This window comes from Oryza glaberrima, chromosome 8, assembly GCF_000147395.1.
Source record: "Oryza glaberrima chromosome 8, OglaRS2, whole genome shotgun sequence".
In the NCBI taxonomy this organism is placed as follows: Eukaryota; Viridiplantae; Streptophyta; class Magnoliopsida; order Poales; family Poaceae; genus Oryza; species Oryza glaberrima.
The window spans coordinates 23,700,490-23,712,379 of NC_068333.1; the positions used below are offsets into that span (position 1 = coordinate 23,700,490).

The 11,890-nt window shown below is 43.0% G+C and overlaps 2 protein-coding genes across 3 annotated transcripts; one reads left to right on the plus strand and one right to left on the minus strand.

The window, feature by feature from the left end:
* Positions 1–804: 804 nt before the first annotated feature.
* Positions 805–4,104, minus strand: LOC127782507 (probable protein S-acyltransferase 7). Its single transcript, XM_052309743.1, has 5 exons — positions 3,946–4,104; positions 2,524–2,706; positions 2,012–2,308; positions 1,630–1,863; positions 805–1,543 (listed from the first exon to the last, which is right to left on the minus strand). The coding sequence occupies exons 1-5, from the start codon at positions 4,033–4,035 to the stop codon at positions 1,037–1,039; spliced, it is 1,311 nt and encodes a 436-aa protein (XP_052165703.1). The 5' UTR covers positions 4,036–4,104; the 3' UTR covers positions 805–1,036.
* Positions 4,105–7,265: 3,161 nt separating this feature from the next.
* On the plus strand, positions 7,266–10,435 carry LOC127781383 (glycerophosphodiester phosphodiesterase GDPD1, chloroplastic-like). Of its 2 annotated transcripts, XM_052308330.1 has the most exons (7): positions 7,266–7,581; positions 8,210–8,269; positions 8,382–8,462; positions 8,568–8,768; positions 8,877–8,972; positions 9,610–9,806; positions 9,905–10,432. In XM_052308330.1, the coding sequence occupies exons 1-7, from the start codon at positions 7,285–7,287 to the stop codon at positions 10,134–10,136; spliced, it is 1,164 nt and encodes a 387-aa protein (XP_052164290.1). In that variant the 5' UTR covers positions 7,266–7,284; the 3' UTR covers positions 10,137–10,432. The 2 variants fall into 2 exon arrangements, with proteins under 2 accessions (XP_052164290.1, XP_052164289.1); XM_052308329.1 differs by having other exon boundaries at positions 8,382–8,768; positions 9,905–10,435.
* The last annotated feature ends 1,455 nt before the right edge of the window (positions 10,436–11,890 follow it).

Here is an 11,890-nt window from a genome sequence, read left to right on the forward strand (position 1 = left end):
TGATCATGTGATGAAGTACAGCGTGGACTCCATGTTTGCATCAGATTATCTCAGGTTGGCTCCTTACATTCCCAGTAGGCAGATTCGTATGTATGTATGTCTACCTGCTGCAACCAAGGCCCAGATAGAAAGACACAGGCCCATCTAGATAGAATACAGGAAGCTCGCAGCTGGAGTAGCATTTTGCAAGGAAATAGAAGACCAAAGGTTGACTTCATGGGTCACAACTCATATTATTCTCTTTGATGGACATATTGACTCAAAACTCTACAAAAACTGGGGATCCATAATTAATTTTCAGCAATAGATCTTACAAGCTAATTTTATACACAGCTGGTTCAGCATTGGAGCTGAGTTTTTTTTTTTGTTGGTTATCCACAATTTTAGAAACTTAACTACTTGTTTGTTGGGCAACTCGAGGAAAAGGATGCTGAGATTAAGAGGAGAATTTGATTTTTAATCTCAATATCTTGTTTGGTAGAGGTAATGGAAAATGATAGGGAGTTTAGTTAAAGATTAGATCATTAATGATAACGGATGGCTAAAATTTATTTAGGCAAAGCAAAGGAGGAATTCTCTCCCAATTACCACCTCTACCAGGTATTCAAAAGGAGGGAACCTCTACCAGGTATTCAAAAGGAGGGAGTTCCTTCCTCAATTCCGCATTCCCACCAAAATTCTCATGTCTCCCAACCAAATAAAACAACTCCCCAACGATTAATAGCATCATCCCTCTAAACTTCCAATCCCTCCTACAACCTCCAACCAAACAGGCCGTAAATGGCATCCTGGGAAGCATCAAGAGAAAACCAAAATACGTCTGTTCCAACAAATATATATACAGATACCCCATCCAAACCGGAAGCTCTTGGGCTACTTTTCTTAAAACACCAGACACACATACAGCGCATGGAAGCTTCGTGTGATATCATGCACTACCAAAGACAAAGCAACAGGAAGCGTGTTTGGAATTACACAGATGATCCAGGACCTTTACCCTGGCGCACATGGTAAACAAATTGTACTTCATGGTAGTTCAATGCACAGGGTCACTCTGAATAGCTTCCCAAGCAGCAATTATTTGCGCATTCATACTGTCCACTGATTCTGAAGTTCCAGTTCTATTAACCCAACTTGACCGCCTTGAATGTGTGCCAGCTCGTCCTTCCATGAGATCAGCTGGAAGGTCGTCCCTGCTCAGATCTGGGGATGCATGCGTTAGTCTACCCTCTTTCTCATCCAAAAAGCCCCCGAGACCTGCTTCCAAGTCCCTGATATCAGCTGCTGTCCTCGGTTCATCCCAAGGCACCGGCTTCCTGCCCATTTCAAGATCCCCAACAGGTTTGCCCATGTTGGGGCTCATAAAACCTCTTGATGCTACACGGGTTTGTTGTAGCCCTTGCTCAACTGTGACCCTTGCCCGGAAATTGTTCTTTGAAGGAGGAATACGGCTGCAGAATATCTCTAGAAAGTTGTTCAGAACGCCTCTGTTATACGGGTTAACCCGTCTATCGTAGCGATACCTGAAGTTCTCATAAGTTGTCTGCAAAAGAACAGGGCTACATGATTAGCTAATGAATTGAAATCGTTGTGTTTAGGAAATTAATGCTGAATCGAACTAATACCTACCTGGTTGGTGCTCATCAAATAGCAATGGAAGACAGAAAGACCACCAACAAACCATACACAAAGGAAGCAGTAGATGATCAAAACGATTGAGGCTGGTGTCTTTAGCATTGCCTTCCAAACTGACAAACTCTCAGCATTTCTAATCTTGATTATGTACACCCAACAGAAAGCAAATACGTAGAGGCAGAGTAACGTGGTCGAGAATACAAACATGTAGAAGAACCGATAATTACGCTGCACCAAATATGCTTTATGATTAGGCTCAAGTTGATTTGAAGAGAGCTCAATGAAAAGCACTGGAAGAATAACTCCAAACAAATACGCACATGTCTTTCCTACGATAAGGATAGGTACAGAACTGCTGGAAAAACATGATACTTACAAGTCCTATGCATTGGCCAACCCATGGACAGTGATGATCAAACCGTTCCACACAGTTGTTGCATATCGAACAGTGTGAGCATCGAGGTGGCCGGTAAAGCATGCATGTGTCACAGTATTTAATCCTCACACTGATTCCGTTTACAATGACATCCTTTGTCCGAGGCAGACGCAACTGTTGTGGAGTCTGAACTCCAGAATCATTGCTCCCATCAAAGCCTTCAGGCTCAGGAGGATGAGTGTTACGAGGTATAATACCAGGATCTCTACCAGAAGTAAGGAGAAGCAGCGTCAAATCCTATAAAATGAAAACAATTTAGTTATTTGTATATTTTGAAAATGTATAAACCTTAGAAATACATGCAGAAAAAATTATGAAAAGCAACCATGGTCAGTGCAAGATCTGGGACACTAAATGAAACCATTTCAAGGGAGATGTGATGGCTAAGAATTCCACTGCTTATTATTATAAGATGTGAAGAAAAGAAATAGTGACTGTACAAGTATGCTTACATAAACGGTGAAGACAACCACCACAACCATCACCGAGATACCCCAATCACCGGGAAAGTCATCAATGAGGTGTCTGGCGACAAACACGCAGAAGGCCACCACTGGTGCAACGATGAGGAATATAGTGAGAAATATGGATCTCACATCAGGCCCAAATATAAACCTCCCTCGCAAGAAGAATTCCTTCAAAATACAAAATATAAATGGATACCATCAGAACTCCATCAAATCCAATTGCAAGCACTCATAGCAAACATTATATTTGTTTTTCGTGCAATACTCAGACAACTTAAATAACAACAGAGAGAAGCTCTCCCCTGTATGGAGGACCTTACACTTATATTGTGCTATCGGCTTTTAGGTTAAAGCTGAAGCTCACCAAAGCAGGGCCTGATGGCATTTCAAAATTCCACTGGATTATCTCCGAGTTTGTATGCTAAAGAAGTACAAGTTGACCAATGACTAACAAACTTCTATCAAGAACATGTTGTTACCAAGCCAAATGCCCAAATGTATAAGGAAATAAAATGCAATATATTGTAGAGCTCAAGTCACACTCACATGACACAGCTCATCAAAATATTTAGCATGAAGACCAGCGTATATCTTAAGAGTTAGCTACAAGATTTGTTGGTCCACTAGCAAATGCAGATCTCGATTCTGAATCATGTCAAGTGAAAAACAAAAGGCAGAACCAAATGTATCACAAGATGAGGTACAAAATTTCTGCAGAAAAAAGTCTTAGAACTTATGAAACCGTTAACTTCTAAATTTAGCTAAAGTCATGAACTCATGATTATCAGTTTACGATTGATAGGCAATATCTTACTTGTATAACTTCGAACTGTGCACAGATGCTCGCTTCATTCCTATTTTGACTAGACGAATCGTTTTCAACTAGCATAGACATTCTCACCATAGATACTGAACATGATCATTAAACTGGCAGATAACAAAACAACTCCAACTCAAATCTATCCATTTTCCTCTTGGTCATGTGAGTTAAAAATGACAAAACAAATAAGAGCAAAACCAAAATAACTAATTATCGATGATACTGGGACCTATGTTTCCAGCTTCTTATGACAACACAAGTGAACATAACTGTCACAGCACACTAATAGTCTAATATAGAGTTCATAAACAGTCATTTCCCAATCAGGTGTGAAGCAAAGAGTCCCAAAATCGAACACCAGGTCCTCCAATCACGCTGTAGGATCGATCTCCAAAAACGTAAACCGAACCCCCACTACCAAATCACATAAAAAACGAGTAATTCCCCCAGCCGATCCCTCAGATAGCACTCCCATCTCACCGATCACTGCGCATAGTGCGCCGCTAAGTACAGATCCAGCTCCAGCTTCACCCTGCGGCAAAGGCGAGAGAGAGAGGGAGGGAGAGAGAGAGAGAGAGAGTGCTTACGTTGCTTCCCCGCCAAACCTGGTAAACCCTAGGCTGGTCGCCGGCGTCGCGGCCGGCCGCATCGGAGCGAGATGGCTGCGGCACGTACATCCCGCCGCCGCCGCTGATGCCGCAGGGCCCCCCTCAACCAAACTCCTCGTCAACGACCGGTGAGCCCGCCCGCCCGCCCGACTGAACCGACCACCAGCGGCGATGGTCCCCCCACTCACCACCACCACCACCACCGTGGCCTACTCCGCCGCCGCCGCCGCAGCCGAGACGGGCCCCCCCCCGCGACGAGGAGGTGGGGGTTGCGGGGGAAGAGGGAGAGAGAGAGAGAGAGAGAGAGAGAGAGGAAGGGGAAAGGGAAGGTCTTCGGGTTTGGGGGGGTGGAGGTGGGTCGCGTCGGGCGGCAGCGCAGCGGCCAAAAGACCGAAAGCGACGTGGTCGCGCGTCGCGTCTGCGGTCCGACGGGGCGGGCGCGCGAGGGTGGGGCCCACGTCTCGGTGGGTGGGGGAAGCAGCATAGTCAGCCCTGTGTGACGTCTTGGTGACGTGTTCTTTTTTATTTTTATTTTTATATATTCATGGGCCGCGAGCCTCTGCCGTTTGGTTTTGGGCCGGGGGCTGCTGGCTGGCTCGTTTCATGCCGCTGTTGCATCCTTGGAACGGCCCGTATTCAAATTAGTTACTCCATCGAGGAAAAACTCCACTTTAACTCCCTTAAAAAAGTAATCCCTCCGTATTTTCCATTTGACTTTTCGACCAACGTTTAACCATTTTTTTTATTTAAAATTTTTGTGCAAATATGAAAATATTTGTATCATGCTTAAAGAACATTTAATGACAAATCAAGTCATAATAAAATAAATGATAATTACATAAATTTTTTGAATAAGATGAATGGTCAAACATTGGATAAAAAGTTAACAGCGTAATACATTAAAATATGGAGGTAGTAACTTGAATCTAAATCGTATAGGGCGACTCCCCGAACTGAAACTGTAGCTAACCAAAATAAAAGTTGATGTATCTCGTTTCGTAGGAAGTGAAACTGTAGCACAATCATCATGTTGGAGGGAAGCTTGAACTATACATGTGTTTCCAGTTTAACAACAAAAGCTGAGAACTATGGTCTTCCCAGTCTAGCAACAAGAAAACTTCAGTTGCATAAAATCACCTGGAGAATCCCCTTAAGAAGGATAATCAGATAAAAAGGACTTTAAGATTTGTAATCACCATGGATGAAATTTTTTTTATGTGACTGTTACAAGTTTATTCTCCCTTCAAAATTTTTTGGGACAAATAGAACACTTCAATGCTTCTTAATTAATACTCCCTCCGTCCCAATACAAGTACAACTAATATAGCATATAGATTCATAATACTACGATGTCACATCTATACTAGGTTGCACTTGTACTAGTACAGAGGGACGGAGGGAGTAATAAGCGAACTTATGGTTTATAAATCATCAATGGTGACTATTGCATCCAACATGAAGAACTGCAGAGACTACAAATTAATCATCTTCCAGCTTGCCAGTTCTAATCTAAAAACTTAGAAGGAAAAATGAAAACGAAGGCATCAGGTATCCACTCAAGCAAACTCGAGGAATGCAAAGATAAGGTACCATTAAGCAAATAAAAGATTAATCAATATCATTGCACTGCGGAAGTAATAAGCATTATGCCTAGAGATTGCCTGCAATATAAATGGGGCGTCGCCGGTAGAGATCAAAGCATCACATGACAAAAAACTGGAGACAACAGCGCGCTTTTGTCCCAGAATTACATAAAACAATTCACTGTTAAATTTGTCCTTGTTCACATGTTCAAAGGAAGCTAAGTGAAAAAAAAAAAGAGGCATTTGATATAAGTAGTCCACTTCAGGTGCTGCCATGCTACTGCATCTCAAACCGTTTGGCGATGATCACGCTCATGTCAAGGAACCTCTGAGCGCAGTTGGTCAGGCAAGTCGTTTCCCCGGAGCTGAACTTGCTTCCTGGAGTGCTGGTGATGCACTTGTCCCAGCACACGCTTGTGAGCTTGCCGACCATCTCGCTCACCATTGCCTTCTGCTGCTCTTGCTGCAGAGTTATATTCAGGTAAGAATCAGCTGTGAACTTGTAAGAGATATCTAAAGGGTCAGCATCAACTGAACATACTAGTTATAGTTGACACACAAGAAACAGATTTCTCCTATGCTCATCAATCCCAACATCAACATATATGGTGCCATGTTTTAAAATAGCATGGGCCTATGCATTAAACAAAACTATGGCGAGAAAAAAAAACATATGTAGAATAATCGTGCATAATTGGTTTGTTCACGGCAGGATTTTTCTAGTTCTATGAAGCATGATGCAATGCACAAATCTGGCGGTATTCCTGTAGAGAAATTAAGTAGCATGACTGTGTTGCTTCGAAGGATCATTCCTTCAAATATTTTGATACAACTAGGTGGTCTACATGTACATGGAGATTTCAATGAACCAGATAAGGAACCATCAGTTCCAATCAAAACATGTGACAAGTGGAGATACAAACTAATGGCATATGTGTAGGCTCGACAATCCTGAATCCCCACAATAGAGGACAGTAAATGCCCCAACTGAGCAACCTACTCATGAATAAATTAACAAGTATTCCCATGAATAAATCATAAATTTACATCCTTCACTCCACATCGCATCGTCATGCTTCGTCTAAACAGAAAACTTCAGATCCGGAGCTACCTAATCACACCAACAAAAGTAAAGTGGGACAAATCCCATCCCACTTTCACAACACAAAACGCATAGAGCTAAGCAGTCGGTGCTCGGTGAATCAATCACCCACATGACCAAAAATACACCGAGACGGAGCCCTAAAATTCAGTAACAGAGTAGTACACGCACCCACGGCACCACACGGGATCATAAGCCGCGGCAAGGAGCACTCACCTCGATGAATCTCTGCATCTCGGCGGAGTTCTCCATGGCTCCGAGCCTCCAAAAACCTAAAACCCTAGCTACGCTTTTGCTTGGAGCCGACGAGAAGGGGAGGAATCGCGAAGCCGCCGCCGCCGCCGTCGTCTTGCTTGGTATATCATCTCCACGAAGCGGCTTTATTGGGCCATATACGGGGGCCCTTAACGGGCCGGGCCGGGACCGACCATGTGGGCCTCCACTTGATCTAGGCCCAACGTGAACCCATCTGCAAGACGGAATATTCGGTGTCCGAAACGGAATATCCATTCGAATGATCCCTCCGCCACGGTGGAACATTCCAACGCCGTGATGTCTCTTTGTCTAAAATATTCAAATCCTTTTCTTCGCGTCAACCAACCAACCACCGCAAGGTCCACGCCTCCTCCACCAATGGCGCTCCCGGCGGCGACGGCCCGCGCGGCGGCGCTGTGCCGGATCGCGGCGTGCGCGTCGGCATCGTCGGCGGCGGCGGCGGCGACCGGGGGGAGGCGCGGGGCGGAGAAGCTGCCGTTCTCGCTGGCGGAGCGGGGGATGGTGGTGGGGGGACACCGCGGGATGGGGATGAACGCGGTGGGGGCGCCGCCGGGGGCGCGGATCGAGGCGGTGAGGGAGCGGGAGAACACGCTGCTCTCGTTCGGCCGTGCCGCCGCGCACGCCGCCGTCGCCTTCGTCGAGTTCGACGTCCAGGTATATATATGCAGCGCAGCCGAGTTCGACGTACGTGCTTCCATTTCCACGTTGTTGGTAGTACCTGTGTTTGTTTTGGACTTTGAATTGGATGTCAGTTTAGGCTTTGGATTGGTTGGTTTTGACACCGCAGCATGGCAATGCAAGATTTGGAAGCTAGCGTGCGTATGACTTGGATGTAGCTACTGATTGGTGTGGTGCTGGACATGAAATTTGCTAAGTACACAAGTATATTGCAAGCAATGTTCTAGCCAGGGAACTACATGGGACAAGCCTCACAAGTAGGAGTATCAATTTAATCGCATTTAACCAGGATCTAGATGCCACCATGCTAAATTGGTCAAGAATGAAGAATGGAGCGATTTTAGGTGGATGTTTTGCAGGGATGTAGCAGATATCCATTAGGCAGGTGCTAGGATTTGAAGTTGCAGTTCTTGTTTTGAGCTGCGGACGTTCTTAATACATTGCCAACTACTCTTAGATCATATTGCATTGGTGAAATCAAGTCGTTGGCACTGGGCCAGCAATCAATAGGATTCATTCTCTTCCAATTTTTTTGATTGGTACAATTGATTTCAGTTTGAGCATACAGTTATCCTGATGTACTGATTACCCTTTTGCCTTGCAGGTTACAAAAGATGGCTGCCCAATAATCTTCCATGATGACTTCATCCTAACACAAGAAACTGTATGTTCCTTTCTGCTCATTCTCTTCATTGTTATGCTCGGTTTACGTGGTACCCTGTTCATCTATGGCAGGAAGAGCGCCTGACTCTTGATTGTTCTTGCAAGATGTGTAGGATGCAGTCTATGCAAAGCGTGTTACTGATCTTCTCTTGGAAGAATTTCTTTCATATGGGCCGCAAAAGAATTCCCATGAGGTGATTTACTCCTTTTTTTGTTGGCTTCTGCTGTGCCAAGTTCATGGTTATGAATGCATTTTTGAGATGCCATTTTGTAAACTTGCCCTTATGTTGATTGTTCAGATCTCCAAGCCATTGCTTAGACGGACCAGCGATGGTAGAGTTGTTAACTGGAGCGCAAAAGATGATGATTCCCTATGCACATTGCAAGAAGTCTTTGAACGTGTCAGTCCTCGTCTAGGATTTAACATTGAGCTAAAGTTTGATGATGACATCTTCTATGAAAGGAGTCAACTTGACCGTGCGCTTCAAGCTGTATTGCAAGTATGGTTTGTTTCCTTTGTTCATGTAACACGATATCAATTAACTCACATCCAGTAATTTGGTCACTGTGAGGTGATGACCATAACACCATCATATGCTTTTTGATAGGTTGTTTCTCAGTATGCAAGCAATAGGCCTGTATTTTTCTCAACCTTCCATCCCGATGCGGCAAGGATTATGAGGGAACTTCAGAGCTTATATCCTGTAAGTATTATTAGAAACCTCTCATATTACATATATGAATTGTAAGGTCAAAATGTCAAATGTTTCCTCAGCATTTTAACTAGCTGTAATTTCGGTAGTTTCTTTGACACAAGTGAAGAAAAGAAAAAAAATCTTACATTAGCAGGTCTGTAACTTCCAAACTGAATATCAAAACCTATAAACCTTGTGCAGAACAATCAGGTTGCAAACTCGTGATGCACTTGTATTTCAGCCTTCTTATTACACCATATATCTTTCGGGATGTAGAGACCGAGTTTTATTTAATCCATTATCTAAAAAAATTACACCATATATCTGGTAGTTACTTGGGAAAAAATGATCATACGTAGAAGAAATTGAAGCACACCCAATAATTTAAACACAGCAGACTCTAAATACCTTCTTATGATGAGAAGTAGCCGATTACGAATTTTCATTGACCTGCAAAATGGATGAGAAATGTATGTAAATGCAGACAGCTTCAGTGTAAACCAATACTTTCTTATTTCTTTTAGACTGACATTTCTGATGTTAGATTGCACGGTTTTATATCCAATCTGGATGTGTAACCATTAGCATTTAGTAAAACGTTGAATAGGTCTTATCATCATCCTTATTTCTCGCACTCTTGCATTAGGTACTCTTCTTAACAGAAGGAGGAACAGCTCAACACAAAGATTCAAGAAGGAACTCACTTGATGAAGCTATCCGGGTCTGCCTAGAGTACGAGTTGCATGGACTTGTATCAGAGGTAAGAGGGGTTTTAAAGAATCCCTCTGCAGTCCTTAGAGCAAAAGAGTCCAACCTTGCACTTCTGACCTATGGGCAGCTCAAGTAAGCAGCATATTTGCCTAGTGTTCCTTCTGTTATGTTGGCGCTGCTCTTTTTTTCCTCAATCATCTTTATTCGTGGGTTTGCTGGTGGATTTGCAGTAATGTGTGGGAGGCTGTGTACATCCAGTATTTGATGGGCGTAAATGGCGTTATTGTTGATCTAGTGGAGGAGATCTCAAATGCTGTGGCAGATTTCAGTAAACCAGTCCTCAATCAGAGCATGCTAGGGAGTGGTGTCGACTTGGTTGGAGCAAAGCATCAGGCCTTCTCACAGCAGCAGCTGGGTTTCTTGCTCCGGCTTATACCTGAACTGATCCAGCAACCACACTGATAATACATAATACCCAAGAACAAGAGGTGGTTCAATTGGCTGAGTTTTGAGAGGTGTTTCAGGCCCTTGTCTTCAGTTGACCATTCAGATGAACTTACACTAGTTAGAACTTAGAAGATCAAAAGATACTATTGCATTGTTCTGTATAGAATCAAAACTCCACTCATCATTGGCTAATTCCGTTACTGCCGATCGTCGGCCATAGCTTTGTTGCAGATATGTTCATCACAACTTAACCAATATACACGTACAGCAATGTATTGCCACGCTTTTACAACACAGAGCAGTGTATTTCAGCGGGTTGGGCTGCTTTCATATGATCTGTAAAATGTTGAGTTGTGATATCCTGTTTGCAGATTCACTCTGTTTCCTCTGTGTGCCCATTGCTTTCTTGCAGTAGAACTGTCAACTAAGCTGCAGGCACAACAGAAGAATTTTATCTGAAGGCAACACACATATATAGTTGAAGTAACAGTAGTGATGAGCAAAAGCAACACGTACAGTTTACTGAATGGCATGGCAAGTTGTGAAATCTCTTCAGCAAGAAATTGGGACGTTCTCACGTGCAGCTCAAATACGATTAAGCCTGTTCCAGTCACAAATTTATACTGCAAAAACAAAGCAGGAAGCAGCAGATTGTGCGTGTGCAGGACATGTCTGACAATCAGGCATTTTTTTTTCTCTCTGCAATGTACACAGATTTGAGAACGTGGGGATGACTGCTCATTGTCCCCATGGCGACCTCGACTGAATCACTGATGAACCAACAATTGCTTCATTCATGCTGTGTCCCCTTCTCTGAACCTGGACAGAGGAAAGCTGTTTGCAGATTGCAAGAGATTATGTGGTCTTTATTAATATACAGTATTTCAGATCTCATCTCCTTGTGCGACCTGGCAATTAAAGAAAGAGAATTATGATCTTGACGAAGGGTGAAAGAATCAAAGAAATACTAGCTACACCTATCACTGTCCGTGTTCTCCGATTTGTCCCTCCACAGGGTTTGCTTAATCTGGTTTAGATGTATACAAACCCTGCGCCACCGACGCGTCGGCGAGCAGAGCCTGACGGGAGACCGGAGACGGCAATCCATCAAGCAAACAGCAGCAGCGTGGCAGTCGACGGCGGTGGTGGATCTAGGTCTTTGTAGGGAAAAAAAACAGAGAGGATAGTTTCCGTCCGCCCTGGAGGAAAAGACCACATATGCCTTTTGAAACGGATAATTCTCGTATAATTTGGATATTGATACGAATATGATATTGTGGTTTTCAACGGGTACGGATAATAATATAAATATCTCGTGAACAGTGCTATCAGATATACTTACTCCATTTCTCTATAACTTTATGACCTTCAATCTACCTTTTTAGATTTTAAATAGTAGTACATATTTTAACATTAGTCCACACTATTAATATTATTTAAATTTTAAATATTTTAATAAATTATACTATATTTTATATAAAAAAACTAATTATATATGATGATATTTGTTTATATTAGAAGTTGAGGTGGTTTCTGTGTTTCGAGAAAAAAAATTTCCTTATTCATATTCAAGAGAATTCATATTTGTTTCTGCATCCGAACTATTCGTATTTATTTTTGCATCCAAAAAAGAAAATATAAAGACGAATATGATATGAGCATTCATCTGTATTAGCTCCGTTTTCATCCCTATGTCGTGGAATAAACAGCAGGGACTTTTATGTGAAAATATTTGGACCGCTACGTTCGACTTAGGGCCTGTTTACTTT

What these genes read in the sequence shown, in the direction of transcription:
- LOC127782507 (XM_052309743.1), bottom strand. Translation starts at nt 4,035, where the DNA reads ATGTACGTGCCGCAGCCATCTCGCTCCGATGCGGCCGGCCGCGACGCC. An exon ending in AGGTTTGGCGGGGAAGCAAC is followed by an intron (nt 2,707 to 3,945) that starts GTAAGCACTCTC and finishes TGTATTTTGAAG; the next exon opens with GAATTCTTCTTGCGAGGGAG. An exon ending in TTGGCCAATGCATAGGACTT is followed by an intron (nt 1,864 to 2,011) that starts GTAAGTATCATG and finishes TATTTGGTGCAG; the next exon opens with CGTAATTATCGGTTCTTCTA.
- LOC127781383 (XM_052308329.1), top strand. Translation starts at nt 7,285, where the DNA reads ATGGCGCTCCCGGCGGCGACGGCCCGCGCGGCGGCGCTGTGCCGGATC. An exon ending in CGCTTCAAGCTGTATTGCAA is followed by an intron (nt 8,769 to 8,876) that starts GTATGGTTTGTT and finishes GCTTTTTGATAG; the next exon opens with GTTGTTTCTCAGTATGCAAG. An exon ending in CTGACCTATGGGCAGCTCAA is followed by an intron (nt 9,807 to 9,904) that starts GTAAGCAGCATA and finishes GTGGATTTGCAG; the next exon opens with TAATGTGTGGGAGGCTGTGT.